General features: G+C 29.6%; 1 protein-coding gene across 12 annotated transcripts in view; it reads right to left on the reverse strand.

Annotated features, from left to right (window-relative positions):
- Positions 1–21,217, reverse strand: part of LOC132926964 (plasma membrane calcium-transporting ATPase 3) — a 65,633-nt gene that overhangs the window by 5,156 nt on the left and 39,260 nt on the right. For 4 of the 12 annotated variants that reach the window (XM_060991395.1, XM_060991393.1, XM_060991396.1 and 1 more), the window contains exons 11-16: positions 21,008–21,187; positions 20,753–20,947; positions 19,348–19,554; positions 18,075–18,637; positions 17,373–17,511; positions 11,599–11,667 (exon numbers count right to left, since the gene is read on the reverse strand). In XM_060991395.1, coding sequence (XP_060847378.1) covers positions 11,599–11,667; positions 17,373–17,511; positions 18,075–18,637; positions 19,348–19,554; positions 20,753–20,947; positions 21,008–21,187 — 1,353 coding nt within the window. Of the gene's footprint in view, positions 1–1,562; positions 2,926–6,436; positions 8,475–11,598; positions 11,668–13,956; positions 14,537–17,372; positions 17,512–18,074; positions 18,638–19,347; positions 19,555–20,752; positions 20,948–21,007; positions 21,188–21,217 lie in introns of those variants that run through there. The other 8 variants (XM_060991400.1, XM_060991402.1, XM_060991398.1 and 5 more) reach the window with 8 other exon arrangements.

Genomic DNA, 21,217 nt, shown 5'->3' on the forward strand with positions numbered 1-21,217 from the left:
AATGATAGAATAGTTAGTGTGTTAAACATATAAATGTACATCTTAACTTATTGATGATGATGATGAAATGGAACACGCTGGCGAAAACCGGCACGGAAATTAGCTGCAAATAATACACCCGAGGGTGGGGGTTTTTCCTCACACTTGTCATACATTTTCCCTTGGATTTTTTTTACCCTTCACCCATTTCCCATATAGCCAGAACGTTTTTACCAACCTGCTCAGGTCGGGAGGTATACAAAATCGTTCATGATGCCCCCCCCCCTATTGCACAGTGGTAAGTGTACATATATTTTATACTCGCATGTCGACGATTTATGTACACTGTTACACCATTAAAATATGCATATTATTATGATCGAGGAACGTGAACAGTATATTATTATACCTAATACATTATACTGACGGGGAGCTGGGCATGTGATTACTGATTAGCATGCAAAAACGGTATTAGATGTGTATACACGAATGCATGGGTGTATCTGGAGGATTCGACAATTCAAATGATTCCATCCCCTAGATACACCTTACCCTTACGTATACTAAACGTCAAGTATAGTGTTGTACATCACGACACGACACAACGCATTAATGCAAAATGCGGCGATTTTAATCTCCCTCGAGGCTACTACGTAAGTATATACAATACATGATATACTCAGATAAGTGTTATTCATGCAACAAAAGCAATAGTTCAAAGCGACAGCTACACACCATAATAATATTATATTAAGTACGGGTAACATAATGGTTAACGGTAAACAACAGTAGTACAATATATATAAGTAGTTGTACACATGATTATATATGTATATAATATAGTATAGTAGCAGTGATATACAGTAATGATAGTAGTAGTGCGAATGGTATATATATATATATATACACACATATATATATAAAGGTTTTGATAATAGTGTTTTAAGGAGTAAAACCAATTATACGCGCGCATGTGTGAAATTATCATCTCTGTATAATATTATTCACAGGTGGGCGGCGGCGGATAGGGTTGGAGACTTAGGACCCCGGCCATACGCAAAACAATATAATATATATACCGTTATACTGAATGTTTTAAACACCGTCACATTGAAGGTGTATTGACTGTATGCACGGGGAAACGAATATACCGCGGTAGAGGTTGTAGCGATAATTGTATTGCCGGGGAATGCATGTTACCTGTGTCATCGTAAAATTATTAAACACCATCGTCTATAAAAAATAAATAAATTATAATACACACCGTGAGTCATGAATAAAAAAAAAATTATTATGTCTTAAAATAGTATTATTTTGTACGTACAATAAGCGAACACTATGATGAATGATGACATATCGTCGTGTACGATGACGGGTCTTAGACCAAAGGAGGGCGCAATGATATATATTATATTATTATAAAAACATTAAAAGTGAACTCCGTGGTGCGTATTATATTCGTCATAGGTAATTTAAGAATTTGGTGTTATTTTTTTTTATTATATATTATATTATTTATTTCTGGGTGGAGTGATCAGTTTTTACTGTCAACAGCGCAGTTGTTTAAAATAAAATAAAAAAAATTATTTGTTTCTATATAATTATACATACTATAATTATTTTAATATAGTAATCGCAATAATTTTTATAATAAAAATATGAGTCTTGTAAATGTGTGACGTGTGTAAATTAAATTTAAAAAAAAGGTATTGAACATCGGCAACAACACTATACAAAATAAACACCGTCGTCAACATTATTAAATATTAGGTCCTACTTCATAGGTATAGGTAACAATATTCTCAACAACAACAACGATTCTATTATAACACTAGAAACTATATAAATATAATATATTATATTATGTAATATATACGTACAACTATGTTATAAATTAGTAATACTAAATAACAATATCCGTAACGATTCTAAAAAAAAAAAAAAAATAAATAAATAAATAAATAAATAAACGATAATGAAAAATGCTTTCATTATTTACGAGATAATGACGTGTCGTACGACTGACTGATGACGATGAGCAAAAATCGTATTTAAACTTTTAAAATATACGATACGCGTACATGGCGTATACAAGTCATAAAAATACACGCATAATACCTGCCTTACTATACTAACCTAGTATATTGAATACACATAATAATAATAATTTATCCTAATCGTATCATATTATTTAACACAATTAAATAAGTATAATGTATTCAATAAACATAGCATCTACGCGCATTAAATATATATATTATTATAATATATGAGAATAATGATTGTAATGACGTTACACGTAACAATAATAATAACTTCGACGACGACAAAATAATAAGAAAAAACATCATCAACGAGAACACGTGACACTATAATATAATATATTATAATAATATTGTATATTATACCTATATTTGTACAACAAATATAAATATCATGTTCTCTGCTGATTTTTTGCACTCAACCACTATACACGCGCAAAAACTAATCGTTTTGTAAGTCTAATAATAATAATAATAATAATAATAATAATAATAATAATAATAATAGTAATAATAATATTATATGTATTATACGGTACAACAGGTTATAATAATAATAATTTAATAATACATATTGTCGCCGAGGAAAGATTTTACCTACTACAAAACTAGATAAATAATAGTAATAATAATAATAACCTTAATTAAACTGTAATAATCATATTAATATGTTAAAATTAGACGATCACACCTATTTTATTGTTATACTGTAGTAAAAAAAGCAGCAGCCACAGCACGGACGTGTGTACATGGGGCGTTAGCTACTGCGGGACACACACACACATGCGGGCGCGCGCTCGCGGTTTTATCGGTATGTATCGGAATCCTGAGGTGACGTCGAGCGCGTGTGTCGAGTTGGCAGTTGTCTTGTTCAAACTTGTATTTTATTATTCTTCACGGCCACCTTTGAACAAAATCAATAATCGCCACAAAAAAAAAAAAAATTGGATTTGTGTAAATTATTATTGAAAGTGAACAAGAATAGAAAAAAAAATAGTGCATAGTATTATTGTATTATTGATATAGTAATCAACAACACTATGCACGAAAAACGGGAGGAAAGAGCAACTGCAGCGGAGACTCAGTTTAGAGCAGCATCACCACCATACTTTTTATTTTATGTCGGGCATACACGAAAATGCAATGAATAGTAATATCCAAGTAATGTATTAACATTTTTTAATAGAGCATTGTTAATAATCATTATGACGTGTTATATCGACGAAATCATATCACAGTAAACGTAAACACACTATACTGTATCATCATATACAGGCGCATATAACACGTATAACCATAATAATATTATGCTATTGTCATATGACATAATATAACATAATATTATGTATAGACCATTGGTGCAACCGCACACTGCATTATGACGTGTATGCGTGTATGGTATATGTTACTGCAGTGATTTGTAGTACGGGAGTATCGATGAAATAATGTCATTTTATACAAGACACAGTGACGTATCGAAATGAACTTAATGGATTTGAAAATAAGATTATTGACGAGTGTCTATGATTGTAATAAATGCATGTATACAATTGGTATTAAAATAATAATAAAATACTGGATTATAGTTAAACATATTTAATATTCACATACTACACGTTACACATGCGCACACATACCACACTCGCTCATCACTACGTTCATCCTCACAATATACTATATTATATACCTACTGCTATCCTTATTTTTTTTCAAATCATCATGGTTACGTATAAAACGTATAAGTTCGTATGCAAAAACCGACAGAGGAATTTTAAAAGTCAAAAAACAGTTTCTTTTGATAATAATTAATAAGTAATTAATATAAATTATGTAGCAGAAGAAATAAAAACAACGACAAATCGCCTAGTAGTATATAATATATTATACATATACATAGTATGTACACGTATGGCGAGAGTGAAAATAAAGTAAAAAATACTAACAAGTATAATATATATAGTAAAAGTAATTTTAAAGGCATCAGTAGCAGCAGCAACACCGAAAAATCAGAGCAACAAAAATGATTAAAAATAATATGGTAATATAATATACCATCACACACAGAATTTGTGATCAATATTATGTTTGAAAGGTACTTAATAAAAAATACGGTCAAATACAATGAAATTACGAAGATATTAAGAAGAAATATATTATCAATATAGACAACTGAGCATAAAAATTTGTTTATGACAAACTATAATAAATATATATATTATATAATATATATCAGTATAAAATAACTCTATAATATTATATACTACTATTATGATGACTATTATATCATCAGTAATGTGACAATAAATTACTTATTAAAAAATAAATTGCCGAAACCAACACACCAAATACAACGTAAGATATAGATCGTTAAGTATACGCTTAATAAAAAATAAAACAAACAAAGCTTTTCACGCAATATTATACTACTCTGTAAATTTGATAGGATTTATTATTAAATTATTATACAAAATAAGAGTAACTAGAACACATCAATGGAGATTTAATTAGTTAATAATTCAATAGAGTTTAATGTTATTATATATTATACGGACAATTGTTATATTATATTGTAATATAATATTGATAGTAATCGGATATATTACGTTTTTTAGACCAAATAATTATAGAACGAATCAATATAATGGAAACTGAGCGACAGGTATAACAACGACGGGATTTGTAATAATAATCGTTTGATTTAAAATAAAAACAATACGACTACAGTATATAGAATAAGCGGGGGAGGGAAGAAAACAAATTACGGTAAGGTTAAAAATATATCAAATGAGCACTACCAACAAGTATATTATTATTATATAGCCATAATATTACTCTTAAAAGAAAAAACATGAAAGTTTAAATACATATACTACAATAACAAAATATTCTAGTGCTGCTGCGGCGGCGGTTGGATAGTGTGTATAAATGAGAAATATATTATATACATAATATGTATAAATATAATATATTATATGATGATGATGATGATGATGATGATGTAAGTAATATTTGCATGCACGAAAATACGAGAAAACAAAAATTAAGACAACACAATAAGTATTTCTTATGTTTCGTGATTTTGTTTTAAAAATAATTGTTTTGTACAGAACAATTTAATAGGTACCTATTTTATTTTACAATTATTATCGTGCAGTAATGTTTCGTAATATAATATAATAGGATCGATGCGCGCGTGTGTTATTTTAGTAATTAATCTCAAATCAATTAAAACCTCCGAAAGCTATAATATTATATAGTAGTAGGTAACATGATCAAAATTTGTTTTTACCCTGCAAACTTACACACAATTACCTAAAAAAATCATGAAATAAACTGAGTCATTTCTTGAATTGAATATATAAATTAGTCACTGTTTTATAATTATTCACTAGCAGATTACGTTAATTTAATAAAAATAATTATAAGTTTACAGGCATACTATAAATAGTTAGGTACCTATACTATCTTTAAAGGCCACTCCGGCAATGAATTTTTGGAATAGCGTACTTAAACTTAAAAAATATAAACCAAAATGCGCGGGTGTGACACGCATTCATATTAAACAAGCCTTAAAAGGATTGAAGTTTTTTAATATTTTGTTTGTGTTGCAGCGAAATGTAATAATCTAGTCATTGATAATATACACATAAATGTGTTTATATATTTAAATCAAAATAAACAATGCGTGTCATGTAGACACGCAAGTTAAGCAGATTAATAATATTAATTATAATAATAAGTAACCTAAAACACGCACTCAAACAAAATATGTCTAAACAGTATTAATTATTATGTTTAAAAACACTAATTATAATTAAACGCTGTCTCACGCGCTCACACACATTATACCTACAACTCAACGATGATGTTAATAAATAAAAGTAACTATAGAACATTTTGTTCTATTGTTGTTTTTTCTATATATATATATAAATAAAATAACACAATAATATTAGTTTATGCAAATTGTTAGGTCTATAAACAAACTCAACAGAGAATTTAATGTGGTAACTATTAATTTTCGCAGCCTATTGGCTACAAAATAAGTCCACGATAAAATAAGAAGAATAAAAATATTAAAGATAAATTAAATTACTGGTACCATTTTTAAAGTATTATTACAAGTAAGTGAGCTGCTGTAAACTAGATAGAAACATAACACATTTAATTGTTAACATACTTGGGAGTGTATACGTGTAATATAGTTGCCGTTTTTAATACATGCGATGGACATTTTCTCCGACACTCATTGCAGTTGACGCTACTCTTGCAGTTTTAAATTATCTGTATTATCCGTTTGTGACATACTTCATTTCATCTGTATCCATTTGTTGCCGATATACCAATAAATTGTTGGTGTACGTATATTATAGAATGTATTGTAATATCAAATGGTGTATAAATTTAAAATAATATCATTTAAATAAACTTAACGATAATAATATCGCTGTGCACTTTTATTTTTTTCAATATAAAACAGAAACATTGTTTCATTATTTATTCACGGAATCCACCTATATAATAATATAATAATCAACTATATTATATAATAGCAAGCGTTTATCTACACTATATAATTATAATTAATTTGAAAATCGGTATAAGTAAACACTAAATAAAGAAGAGTACTATATAATGCTCTGCGGTGGTGACTAGATCGACAAACAATAAAAACTCTATTCAATAATATAATATAATGTAATAATAATAATAATAATAATAATAATAATAATAATAATTAATAATAATAATAAGTATAATAAATACTATCATTTGAAGATAAGTAATAGTAAATTGTACATAAAATCTAAACAGCCATTTATTCCCCTTCCTCACCATCATTACTCATTATAACCATTGTTATAATAAATAATGTTTGTTGGCAGCGAGAACATATTATAATCTCTTAATTTTTAAAACATTTGTTATTAATATAATTAATAAAGCGTTAGTTAAGTATAAATTAATTTTTTTATTACTAAAATAATAGTTAAATGGATTTGAGCCCACGTTAGTTACAACTTACACCAATTAAATATTTTTAACATCTAGAAGTAGTTGGAATTGGAACGTTCATTAAATCGAATTCTGCCGAAAATGTAAATTACAGATTAGCATATTTTAGGTATTATATACGCACAATACAATAAAAACATCGAATAGCAATACCTATTGTATATGGATTTGTTAGATACCTACTGCCTACATCAATAGTGGCATTGGATTGGTCAAATGGTTCACGATTATCATTACATATACTAATAGGGAACGTACGGTCTCATTATTAGAATATCGGAACAGAAATATTGATGTCATGATGTATCTTTAAGAGCCGGCTTATATAATAATACTTTATTACGTTATTCGAACAAGTAAACGAACGCTTTCGCCGCAGAATAATTCCAAAAATTCATATCATAATACCTACAATAATATATTAGCATAAGCAATATACGTATTAAGTGCACATCGATGTGCGTACAGTCTTAAAGTCCCGGTTAAGGATCGAGGACGAATTTAAATCTAACGAGATTGAACCCGGGACTTTCGAAATTAATTTATGGTGAGTACCTACATTTTTATACTTGATTCAATTGTTGTATCGAAACAAGGTAAACGTGCACGCGGTTAAGTAAGCTTAGGTTGCGAAACAGGTGGTCTCAGATTTTGTCGATATTTTCATCTCCCCGGTGAGATAGTGGTGTATGCGAATTATGTTCAAATACTTCGCTAATAGTTGCCTCAACGCGCTGGCAAATAAAATATTACGATCATGGAATATGTCTACTAAAAAGGTAATGAGGTCTAATATTATATATTGCTGCCGATTGTCATATTATTTAATGGTGTGTTGTATTAAACGACAGTTTGGAAATAAAAGAATAAAAACATTAATCAAACGCATCCTTGCGTGTAAAAAGATGAAGAATAAGAAGATAGCAATCGAAAGAATTTCACTGATATTTTTTTTGACGACATTGCAGCAAAAACACTACTAAAATTATAGAAGTCGTCAAAGAAGGGTAGTTAAAATTTGCTGTGATACTATCAACGCAATAACGATGATGACATAATAATATTAATAATAACCATACATAACTACTATTACAAGTATAACAAGAACAAGAAGAACAAGAACAACAAAAACCACCAACAGCGGCGGCTTTAGACCGAGTGAAAAAAATATTAACAATAATCAATAAATGTAAAGTATAATAATAATAATAATAATAATAATAATAATATTATCGCGTTTGAGTTTCAAGAGAGATGTTTCGCGTCTATTATTATGTATTATAAAATTAATTATAATAATAATTTTACATTTAATAATAATAATAATAATAATAATAATAATAATATCGCGGTATTTATCGATTAACGTGTGTGTGGTGCCTTGTGTCCGAGACGAACAACAACAACCGGTCAAACCATTTGACCTTGCCACATTCTCTGAAAAGAAATACGTGTGCGTTACAATATTTTAAATCCAACGTAATCGAAAAAAAAAATTAAGTGCAAACCAAAAGAAAAAATCAATATATATAACATATATATAAAAAAAAAAATTATCCACACACATTATTCGCATTACTCATCGCATAAGCCGCAGTGAAATTGCTTTCCACTGAAAAACAAATAGTCCTTCGAGGAAACCTCAAAATCGAGCAGCCAATTGTTAAACATTACGTATATTGATCATCTCGAAAGTACAATAATTATTATATTATGAAAGCATGAAATCACGCGTGTAATCTTAAAAAAAAAAATTCACACCCATACATCATACAAACACGCGCAAAACACACACACATGACACACACACACGCAAAACTTACACACACATAAATACCGAACAAAAATCAAAATCCAAACAACGTTATTATTATTATTATTATTATTATTATTATTATTAAACGTACCTAATTAATAATAGGTATATTACTATAATACTTAGTATTATTATTATTATTATATTATTAATGACGTAGCCGATTCCTTAAACGGAATATATTACAAAATAAATTATTGTGTTAAGTAATTTTGAGTAGGTAATATTAAGCGGCGACACCAGCGATAATAATTACAAAATATAATCATTATACATTATATTATATATATTAGGTTTACTAATATATACCCTTACCTCGAGTGTGGGTGGCGTTTGTTGCAATGCCCCTTAAATACAGCGGCATCTGGACTTTTTAAATTTTTTTATCATCTATTATATTTATATCGTAACCCAGAATATTGTACCAAACAATAAATATGTTTAAATTTATTTTATATATTATTATCATTACATATTGAAATATAAAACCATTATAATTATATGTGTATAACGCAAAACAACGACGAAAAACATCGTTCAATTCCTATCACATTACCATCAATAAGTATATTTATATATTATATATAATTATATGTATCATCACACACGCGCGCGTACGCGCTTTCGCGTTAAATATACCTGAACACTACTACTATATATATTTTGATTTAATAATAATAATAATAATAACGAAAATAATTGTATATTATTTTGTTGAATAATAAATAAATATATGTATTATATAGGTAATAATATGTCAAGAAGATATTAAAAGGCAGTAAACGCACACGCATACACGCACATACACACACGCACACACAACTCCCGCACACACACTTTAACGTAACGGCGATTGACAATGTATGAAAATTGCATTTAGAATGAAAAAATTCGACGATTCATTGTCTCCGACGTAAAGTGCGCGTGGGAAAATAAGAATTTAGTATACATAGAGTATTACAAATAAAAAAGCCGAGCAAGCCACTTATCAAGTACAATAATGACAACAACTGATACCAAAAGCTGTATAAAGAAAAAAATAAAAATAAAAACAACACACCGTGCAAAAATAAAATTTCAAAAATAAATCTAAAGGGATCAAGGATCGGGTCAGCAGTAGCAGCAGCATTAGTTTATAATATAGTCATTATTGTTATGCATAATAATTGTACTATATTATAAAATCATAATATATATATATATATATATAATATATATACATATATATTCTATGATAACATTTTATATTTGTATTACTTTTCCTCGACTACTACTACTACCACTACTATTACAACTTCTACTACTAATATTACTACTACTACCACTACTACTATTACTTGTTTGAATGGTCATAATAATTAACAATATTATATATTGTACTCAAATATATCAGGGATAGGACATTGTTAGTACATTTTCAATTTTTGAGTATTTAAAACAAGACTATGACACATGCCAACACACGCTCCTGATTTTGGGTTCCCCTATCGTCTGTCATGCGCTCAACACTATGACAATACAACCAAACCCGTAGGCTACCTCTGAAATTGTTATTTTAAGCGAATCACGTGTAGGTTTAATTTACTTTATAATGAAATTGTAGAAAGGTCATTGACAATATAGCAGGTGGATTTACGCACATGCGCGTTAATTTTTGTCAAGTCCACTCCACGTTTAGTTTTGATCTTATAGAATATAGATAATACATTTTATATTTCGCGCATAGACGATATTTTAGTAAGAACAAATCAGTGCGTGTGGCATCAGTTTGTAATAATTTCAGAGAAAATGTTTGAAATTGAAATTGGATTATTTTACATTTTTAACGAATGCTCGAATAGTCCCATCACAAATAATATGAATACAATTGAAGTTTTTTTAAGAATTTTTTTTTAAAATTAATTTTAACACCAAGGGATAACCAATTGACCCGTCTACTTTGGAGTGAGAACACGACCAAGATTGCACACTAAAATACCAGACAAAATATAAATCAACTCTTTTTCACGCACACGCACACACACACGCACGCACACGAGCACTCACACGCCAGCCTTATAATACTTAAGTTAATGGAATAATGTTAACAGGAACATATTAATTATTAAATCGTTAAATTATTAAATTATTAAACATGCAAAAACTCCGAACTCCCCGAACTTCGTACACTATATCTTTAATGTTTGATTAGTATGCGTGTAATATTATAATTACTACTTATTAGTGACAATTATACAGATGTGAATATGAGTTAGTATACCCATCTACTTAAAACAACCATTTGGCACATAAACCCTCCAATACAGTGTAATGAACCATTTTTATCTTGTGTATAAAGAGCATTTATTTTTATAAATGTATAATAGTATCATATACCGTAATCATTAATAACCCTAAGTAAATATAAGCACAATATATATGTTTTCATAGTTACGGTGATACAACAAAAATAAAAGTTTTTGACTTGTATTCACCCTGTACAATCATGGCCGCGTTACTCTTAGTTAAATATAGTGAAAATATATCAACAACAAAATTGACGAAGACAAATGTGCCAAACATGGCGTAAAATTGTAATGGTAATAGTGGTGGTGGTAGTAGTAGTAGTAGTAGTAGTAGTAGTAGTAGTAGTAATAGTAGCATTAGTAGAAAAAGTAATAGCAGACCAAAATGTAGTAATAACAAACAAACCAAATGAAAACAAGAAAATAAAACAAAATCAGTTTAAGGAAGAAAGCGGCTTACAGCTTGGTCAGTGGAGCTCTTGCTGTATGGGACCGGAATCAAACGTTCTTGCAATTCACCGCCTATCACCTTTAACGTTTAATATTAATTGTATTAGATTAACGAATAATTTTCATCAAAACCACGTTAAATATGTTTTTTCTACCATTGCATTAATAATTTTTACATTATCATAATAATAATAATATATTATTATAATAATTAGACTGACTATTTTCCTGTTATAAATAAAAACATGATATTAAATGTTTAAATTTGATCCATAACAATTACAATTTCATTCCCTGCATATTACACATATCATAATAATGCTATATGATCCATATTAAAACTGGCAGTATATATTATAAACTATAGTGAGGATGAATGAAATGTATGTAGCATAAAGGTTGAAAAAATGCGATAGAAATAATGAAGATAACCACCTAGTGCGCGTATACGCATACCAAACCAAATCAATATTACCGCTGCATCACCAATAATAATAATAATAATAATAATAATAATAATAATAATAAAAAAGCCCTATTTTCAAAAACATCGTATACAGACAACACACAGAGATCAAAAACCCAAAGCAGCCACCAGTTTGACATCACCGTCAGCATTAAAATACAACCTAAAGATTAAGCTGGAGTTATGAGATTATTGTATATTTTTTATATGCAAACCGTTTGTAGTCTTATTTAAACTATATGAGTATTCCGTTTTTCATCCAATATTAGTACACAAGAGTTTAAAAAACAAAATCTATATCCCACAAGAGAGACACGCAATAATCGACGCGGTAGATATTCAAAAATAAACAAAATATCTAAGAAATATAATATAATGATTATTGTGACTACAGTATGTGACATGATAAGCGTGTTCTTTTTCATATAATTCGAATCACGACCGGACAAGCCATACGTTTTGAGTTATTAACGGCGTTATTTCCCTTGCGAAGCTACACCGCTTATTTCGCAATATTAAGATAATTTTGACACCTCACGTTGAGGCCCAAGTAAAAATACTGATAATACATAATTTATTATATGGTATTGGTGTGCAAGAATTAACGTATAATGCCCGGTATTCGGCAAGAGCAAAATAACAACAACAACGACAACAACAACAACAATAATAATAATAATAATAATATAAGTATCATAATCACGAATGTGCACAAAAGTTTGTGATTATAAGTAAGTATATATTATATATAGTGTGTAAATAGATAATAAACAAGGTATAGACATACGGAGACAGAGAAATAAGAGTGACAGAGTGAAAGAGAGTGAGTGAGCGAGAGAGCCAGACATCAAACAATATATATATAATAATACATTAAACGATAGCTATTAGCGCAGGCGAATTTACCTAAGTAAATATACGGCACATTATTAAATAATAAAATAATAATAATAAAAATAAAATAATAATAGTATAAGAATAATAGTAACAATATAAATATAAATATGTAAATAATACGTATGGTATAATTTTGCCTTAGTAACCTACTCACATATTATATTGACATGATAGTAAATGTAAATTGTGTTAGTAAAACCAGGTTGGCCTTTTTTGTTAGTACGAGTAGCATGGTATTATGATTAAATGTATGTGAAATAAGAATATTGTTTATTAGCGTTAAAGTATTATCACTAAATAGGCATCGTGGATCCTCAACGTTAGAAAGCAAACGTGTTTGACGATTAGATAACATAGTTTAATATTGTCTTTTCGTAAAAGACAGTCTAGTGCTGGGTTGAATAAACAATCACTAAATATTTAGTGAATAAATTGTGAATTATTGGTACTGTAAACTTGAATTAGTGACCCATGACGTTGGTCGATTACATTTTAGTGAACCATTCGATTAACAAATTGTGTATGCAACTCAGCTATAGACATAGGAAACATCTCAAATACGTATTTTATGCTTTAATTTGACAACCAACTCAAGCACCGAAATATAATCAAAAGACAGCTTAGAATAGTATTAAATCGGTCGACGTTGCCCATCTAGTATTATAATATATAGGTACATCACGATTCAAGCACAGCCCGCGCGTACACGGAATAAGCCTTAAATGATGCTCAGCCGACACCACGTACAAATTCCCGAGTTGACCGGTAGACGCAATGCAGTCTGCAGGGAGGCACGCGCAAAGGCAGATAGTGTGTGAGAGAGTGAGAGAGAAATTGAGTGAGTGAGTGAGTGTGAGAGAGAGAGAGAGAGAGAGAGAGAGAGAGATTGAGAGAGAGATATTGAGACATAATATATATATATATATATATAGAGATTTCATAACCACCCAGTATGTTTATAAAAAAAAAAATGTTCTATACCAGAAAAATAACGAAAACAAAATATACCCAAGCTCGAAAATTCATATAATTTGTACGTAAGTATAATAATAATGATAATGATAATAATAATAATAATAATAATAATAAGTCGATAAAAAAATGTGACGTTAGTAAAATAAAAATAAAAATATTTATATATATGTATTATGTATATAGTTAAATAAAAAATAACGATGACAATAATAATTATCGTTATATAATGTATACACATATATATTATATTTATAATAATATATGTAAATAAATAAATTATTACGAAATTGCTCGTTTGTTTGTTTGTTTGTTTGTTGTTTTTTTTTCGATATTTTTTTTCCTATATAAACGAGACGTTTACACACGACCGTTATAGGACAATTATTCGTTATTATGTATATTATTTTTGTTTTTTGTTTTATCCCTCACTGAGTGGTGTCTTGTTGTTAGTAGGAGGGGCAGCTTGGTGGTGGTTGTGTTCCTCATCTATGTACGTGATGTTGTCGGACAGAGGACGGCCCCGTGAGCTGGTAGTGGTGCGGAAACTATGTATGGAACGCCGTTCTTCCAGGTCTTCTAGTGTGGACTTGAAAGCCCGAATGACACGCAGCTGCAAACACACAAACACAACACGCGTGTCATGCGAAGTGTGTTTTTATCTTGTTTTAGGTGATGTGTAAAACAACTTTTTATTTTTATTTTTTCAATAAATTATTAATTATGATATAAATGTTATATGTATCATGTATATACTTTTTTTTATTATTATTATTATTCAATTTATATAATTAGAAATATTGTATGGCGTGGTGGGGATTTAGAGGGGGCAAAGAGGCTGGTCAGCGACAGAATTATTGTCAAATTACAAACATGGTATATGTTATTACGGTTTTACCTACTACGAAACTCATTGATTATGATTCGTAAACTATAACGAAAACAATAAAACCACTTATATAAGCGTCTATGCATTGAAGTATAAATTCACTAATCAGTTATTTTAAAAATTCAAAATTTACTTCGCGCAGTGAACTTTTAACTATCTACAACTTCAAATTAAAAGATAATAATACACCTATGTTATTAACTCCAGAATCATGTAATATACCAAACAAATTGTTAGTAATTAAGACGCGGACTATCTACTTATTAGATATCTATGTAAATTCTACTAGAACCTACAAAAAATAATAAAATGGGCAATTATGATAATGAAACTATGTTATATAGTGAGTGCCGTTTTAAATGATCACTGGGTTGTATAATCTACTGTTGGAATCAAAAAGGATAAACCTTAGTGAAATAATATATTTGCAAATTACCATTGATAAAAATCACTGTGAACCAAATATTTTAATCAGGTATGTATGGCTTTTAAAACAAATCATTATAATTATATAAAATAATTATTAATGATGTTATGCGCCAAATGAATGTCAACATTTTTCAGTTACCCCGTAAATTACAGGGCCACTATTTAATTTCATCATACGATAAAGTACTAAATAAATGTTCGGATGTGTTTTAATCTTAAGCCAATATGAAAAAATTACTAATGAGTAACGAGTAATAAATTATTCAATTGACATCAATTAAATATAAAGAGTAAAATAATAATATGTATATATTAATATTTTCTATGATAATAGTATAAAAATGATATAAGCACCAATGTGATCAGAAAAATCGGAACTCACTGTTATACTGTCTCTGATATAATGAATCGTTTTAGTGGAAGCAAAAATAAACAAAAGAAAACTAGCACATAAAATATATACACTCATTAATAATATGTATATTACATGTAGTCCTACTATTATGTAATAAAGTATTCGATGATTATCCGAAAAAAAAACAGAACTAATAATCTTATTATTTTACAACACATCAGTTATTAGGTTTTTCCGAATAACATGTATGGACATTGGTAGGTTCAGCTGGCTCGCTCGCTCGGCTACTGATGGGCAGGAGAGTTACATGCATTCTCAATCGACCGAGATAAAACGTGTTATTCATATACTTGTTTTCGCGTAAGACCAAAACAACTAATTCTATACCATAAAATAGTTTACCTAAACGATATCGAACACATGGATTCAGGAATATCTAAAATAAGTATAATTTTGGTGTTATCGATGAAAACCACTAGATACATAAAAATGGACCCATCACCTATGTTATACCGGTCGTAGCGACACGCATATATGTACTTATGTAAAAAAAATTCACCCCAATGAATGATAAATCTTTGTAAATATAATGACGTGCACAATTTTTAAGTTATACTTACAATATCCCCCCACAGTGTATAGGAGAAGGGCATTTACGAAAGTACAGCAGTATTTATCATGCTGTATAATCGTCACAGATAATATATTGTAATGAACTTAATATATTACCTATATTCACACGGGGTAGGTATAAAATTAAATTATAACATTGTGAGAAGATACCTAGCTAAGCAATGCTACTTACACCTGTTATAATATTCCGTGATCAGTTATTATTGACCACAATAAGAATTCTACAAGACATAATAGAAAAAATATCGACAGTTTTCAATACAATACCACAGATATCATTAATGTTGGTTTTAATGCATTATTATTTCCTTTTTTTCGGTTGTTTGTATACGTTGTTATATAATATAACACATACACAATACACATATACTAGAAATATATGATAACTGATGATTATAAATATTAGTATAAAGTAATTTTATAGACCCATGATAGGGCTAAAATTACTTTTAATACCCCTTCATGTTGCCCTAATTAATAATTCACCAATAGTTTAAAACATGACGTGTGTCATGTAAAATGCGATAACGAATACGCACCATCATAAAAATATATATAATATAGGTAAATACGTATAAGATAATGTTACATTTTGGTAACAATATGTATGAACCATGGTAGTAAAAAGAAATTAAAATAAAATAAAAAAACAAAACTATAAAACTGAATGTAATATACTAGCTAAGAGAGAAAAGAGAAAAATGACGAAATTGATAGTGAGACAGAGTGTATAGTAACAATATAATACGACTGAAAAAACGATGTATGTAAAAATAACTTGCACACAAATTTTAGAAAAACGAACAACAAACGACGAAAAGAAAAAAATTGTCGTATTCATGAAGAATGTATCGTATTATGTTTAAATATATAATACGGTTGCACTGCAGTGAAGATATATACGCGAAATAACTATTAGAGATACGACGATAAGACATTAATGAAAAATAAATTATATGTAACGTATATATCGATTGGCAAGAAGAAATAAAATAATCTATAAAAACAAAAATTAAGGACAATTTAAAGTAATAAGAATGGACATTGACAACAAGAAAAACGACGTGAACAAAAGACAAAAAAATCAACATTTATCCGCCCTATTTTGGCGGCAATCAGTGATGCAGCCAATGATGCTCTAACCTGAGTCTGTAGCCTGGTCAGTCCGCGGATCCACAGGATCTGGCCGGCCCGCGGCTTTTGCCCGGAATCGGGATCGTATCTGTTCTCTTCACCTAGGTTTATAGCGTTGGTGTACTCCTCTGGATGTCCACGTCCCCATCTGCGAATGACAAAAATCACAAAGCGACAAAGTTGTTAATATGTGCGATTCGTCTCGCAATCAGTATAATAATGCAACAAAAATGTAATTATTAGAATGGCATTTAGTTTATATTTAATAGTAGGAACTGGTAATGGGATAGATCGAATGTACATTTATACATATTTGATCTGAGGTCATGGTATTATGAGGGTTCGTCTCTAGTATGAAATCTAATTAAATTCGTTTAAAATCAACTATAACCATTCTTACGCGAACAACGTCATACGAAAATAACAAACCTTAAGTTGTTTGACCTAAGGTCGTAAATAAAAATCAGCCAATTGTATGATCTAATAGTAGATCTAGTGGTGCGGTAAATTAATTCCGAGACGAAAAAAATTAATTTAACTACGTCACGGACGATCAGAACGGAGATTAAATTCTAGCTATAGTTTATACTGTGCAACAAAAATCACTTTTATTAATTATAATCATCATATTACAATATTTTTGGCGTGTCCCTAGAAAATACCACTGAGCTGCTGCGGCCAGCCTGGTATTTTTTATAGCATTCTACTTACGAAAGAAGTTTCGGGATTTTGCGGGTAGGCACGGTGGTGACTATCTGACCCCACAGCAAGGTGCCAAACCCGAACAACAAACACCACATCCACTGCTCCAGCGTGAGACTCTTGGTGCTGAACGCGTCTTTGCCGTACTGGATGATGAACACTTGCGACAATACGGTGCCGATCCATATGCTGTAGAATATCGGGTTGGTGAAGAATCCCTGGAACACGTTGCGCTGGCCGTGGATCTTACGCGCGTTGATCTCGTTGAACAGCGTCATCATGACGAATGTGTTGAAAATGACAGTGAAGTGTTGTGTGGGCTCTGAGCCGAATTCGGCTCCACGACCGGTTGGTATGTCCAGCATCTTGTCACCGGCGAACAACAGTGAGAAAATAACCGTCAGTTGGTAGACGGCCTGGCCGATGATGTTCTTCATCATGGTGCGCGATATCAGAGGCTTCGTACGACCGTACGGTTTTCTCAATAGCAAGTCGGACGTAGGCAGCTCCGTGGCCAACGCCAACGAGGCTAGCGTGTCCATAATCAAGTTCACCCACAACATTTGAACGGCCTGGGTAACAGCGCATAAACAAAACTCAACGTCAACAAACAATGCATATTATATTATTATAATAAAGTTTATAGTTTTGTAAAAAATTTAAAATTTTCCCCGAATTGCTTGATATAAAAACATTCATGTTGAGTTTGACGTTGTCATTAAGATTTTCCAATAATAAACTTTTATACACAATCAAATAATATAACTGAGTTCGCAGTTTTTATATTTAAAAAAAAAATTAAAATAAAAAACAAATTATGTTTAAAATACGCGTGATCTCGGCAAGTTTTAAAACAACCATAATGTTATTAATATTTTATCGTTTGATTAACAATTAATTTTAAACTATCGTTCATAACATTTTTTTATTTTAAGAGTAACCTAAGGTAGTCACCAATTTTCATTATCAGTTTCATTTCAGATAATTACCCGCAATCGAAAAATCGTTTTATCACATATTAATTTTAGCAAAATACAAGATGGGCGGTTGTTGAAATAATAAAGTGACGCGCTTTAGGCCTCGGTATCGTACAATGTGCACACACACATTACCTCGCCATTGAGCGTAAATGCTCACCTCCGAGGTTACTTTTATATAATGAAACAGAGTACAAACAATATTTTACTTTTAACTCATAAATCTGTTTAGATTCATAAATGAATAAATTGATCAGCTTTATAATAAACTTATGGAATTAAATCGGGTTTGCCATTACACTTACCTTTAGCGGGCTGTCTTGGACGGCACATGCTCCAATAAACGCTACAATAACGGCTACCACATTCACAGTCAACTGGAATTGTAAAAATTTAGCAATGCTGTCGTAAACATTACGACCCCACATCACTGCTTTAACAATACTACTGAAGTTGTCATCTGTCAATATAATATCTGAAGCTTCTTTGGCTACATCTGTTCCAGCAATACCCTATATATTCACAAAAACACAGGAGTATATTAAGTGAACATTTCAAATTTAATAAAAAAAAAAACCACAGGGAGTTATTCAATCAAAAATTTATAACCTTACAACTTATTTTATTATTACGTTTTTTCAGTTAAAAATGAATACAATATTTAAAAAAAATTACTTATATGATTTGTTGACTTTATATTAATAGAAGACGCTTAGAACAAAAATTGTGTCATTAAGTAATTAAAAAGTTCTAGTAAATTATATTTTAAAGTTTGGTAAATTGTCTAATTGAACATTAGAATGTAGTATAATAGAGAATAAATCTTTATTATAAAAATTACTATTTTTATTAATAATGATAGTAAAAATGACTAGAATTTATTAAACAATACCATAATTTGAAAAAAGCATTTTGCACTAAAATCTAAACTTATCTTTGTTTTTTTTTTTTTATGTAAATTTATAAAAATCATATGGGAATTGAACGTCCTTCATCTTTATGACAAATTGTTATAAATAAAATAGACGTTATAAAAGAATGGGTTTTCTCAAGTATGACTAGAATACGAAACGTGAATTGTGATTTTTAAGGAAGTATTCTAAGTGTATGGTATAAGTGAAGTGGTTTTTTACGGGAGGGAATTCATAAATTACTTTTAAATAATTAATGTATTCAAATAAATATCACACGCTTATAGAGTTTCACATGTGTGAATTTCTGTTTTCATTAAAAACAATAACTTTTAAATAGATACGTCACGAACGTAATTGCCCTCAAATGTGAGTTTTATTATTTTAATTTTGAGTAATGGTTTGACCAAACATTTTACAAACACTAAAAGCGAAATAATGACCATTATTAAGTAAGATATGATATTATAGTAATCAAACGGAACTTGATAAAATTACTTTTAATGTAAATCAAGTGTTATATTTAAAAATTATATAGTATATTTATAATTTATTAATGTCAAAATGACATAGACATGGATATTTTTAACGCTATATTGATACAATTTGTATGCATATAATTCATAATAATATATTTATATTAAATTAATTAATATAAATAATATCAACCCCACTTATTTTGTTCAAATAAAATAAATACAAATCATACAATTAACAGAATTTTTTTAGAAAAAATAAGTAGTTGATAAATATAATTATTATTTATAGATTTTATTTTATAATTATTTATATTTAATACCATAGCAAATCCAACGTCAGCTTTTTTCAATGCAGGACCATCATTGGTACCGTCACCGGTTACTGCTACTACCTCACGACTTTCACTCACTTTACTGTCAATTATACCCTTTACCAGCGTGTATTTATCGGTTGGCGATGACCTAGCCAATACCCTCAATTTCGGCCACACTTTGTCCAATAAATGCTGTTGAACCTGCAAGAACAAAACAATTTAATATATATTATTGAAATTAAAATAACAAGGAAAACTAACCTCGCCATTAGCATCACGAATTCGTTGATTAAATTCTTTGCCTTCCAATACAAGCCAGTCTTCGCCTGTTTTATATATACCACATTTGGTGGCAATTGATCGAGCTGTGTTTACATTGTCTCCAGTAACCATACGTACAGTAATACCAGCTCGCTGACATTTTCTAATAGCTTCAGGCACCTAAAATTGAATACCAAATAAAAAATTTAT

The sequence above is a fragment of the Rhopalosiphum padi genome, chromosome 3 (genome assembly GCF_020882245.1).
Source record: "Rhopalosiphum padi isolate XX-2018 chromosome 3, ASM2088224v1, whole genome shotgun sequence".
Taxonomy (NCBI): domain Eukaryota; kingdom Metazoa; phylum Arthropoda; class Insecta; order Hemiptera; family Aphididae; genus Rhopalosiphum; species Rhopalosiphum padi.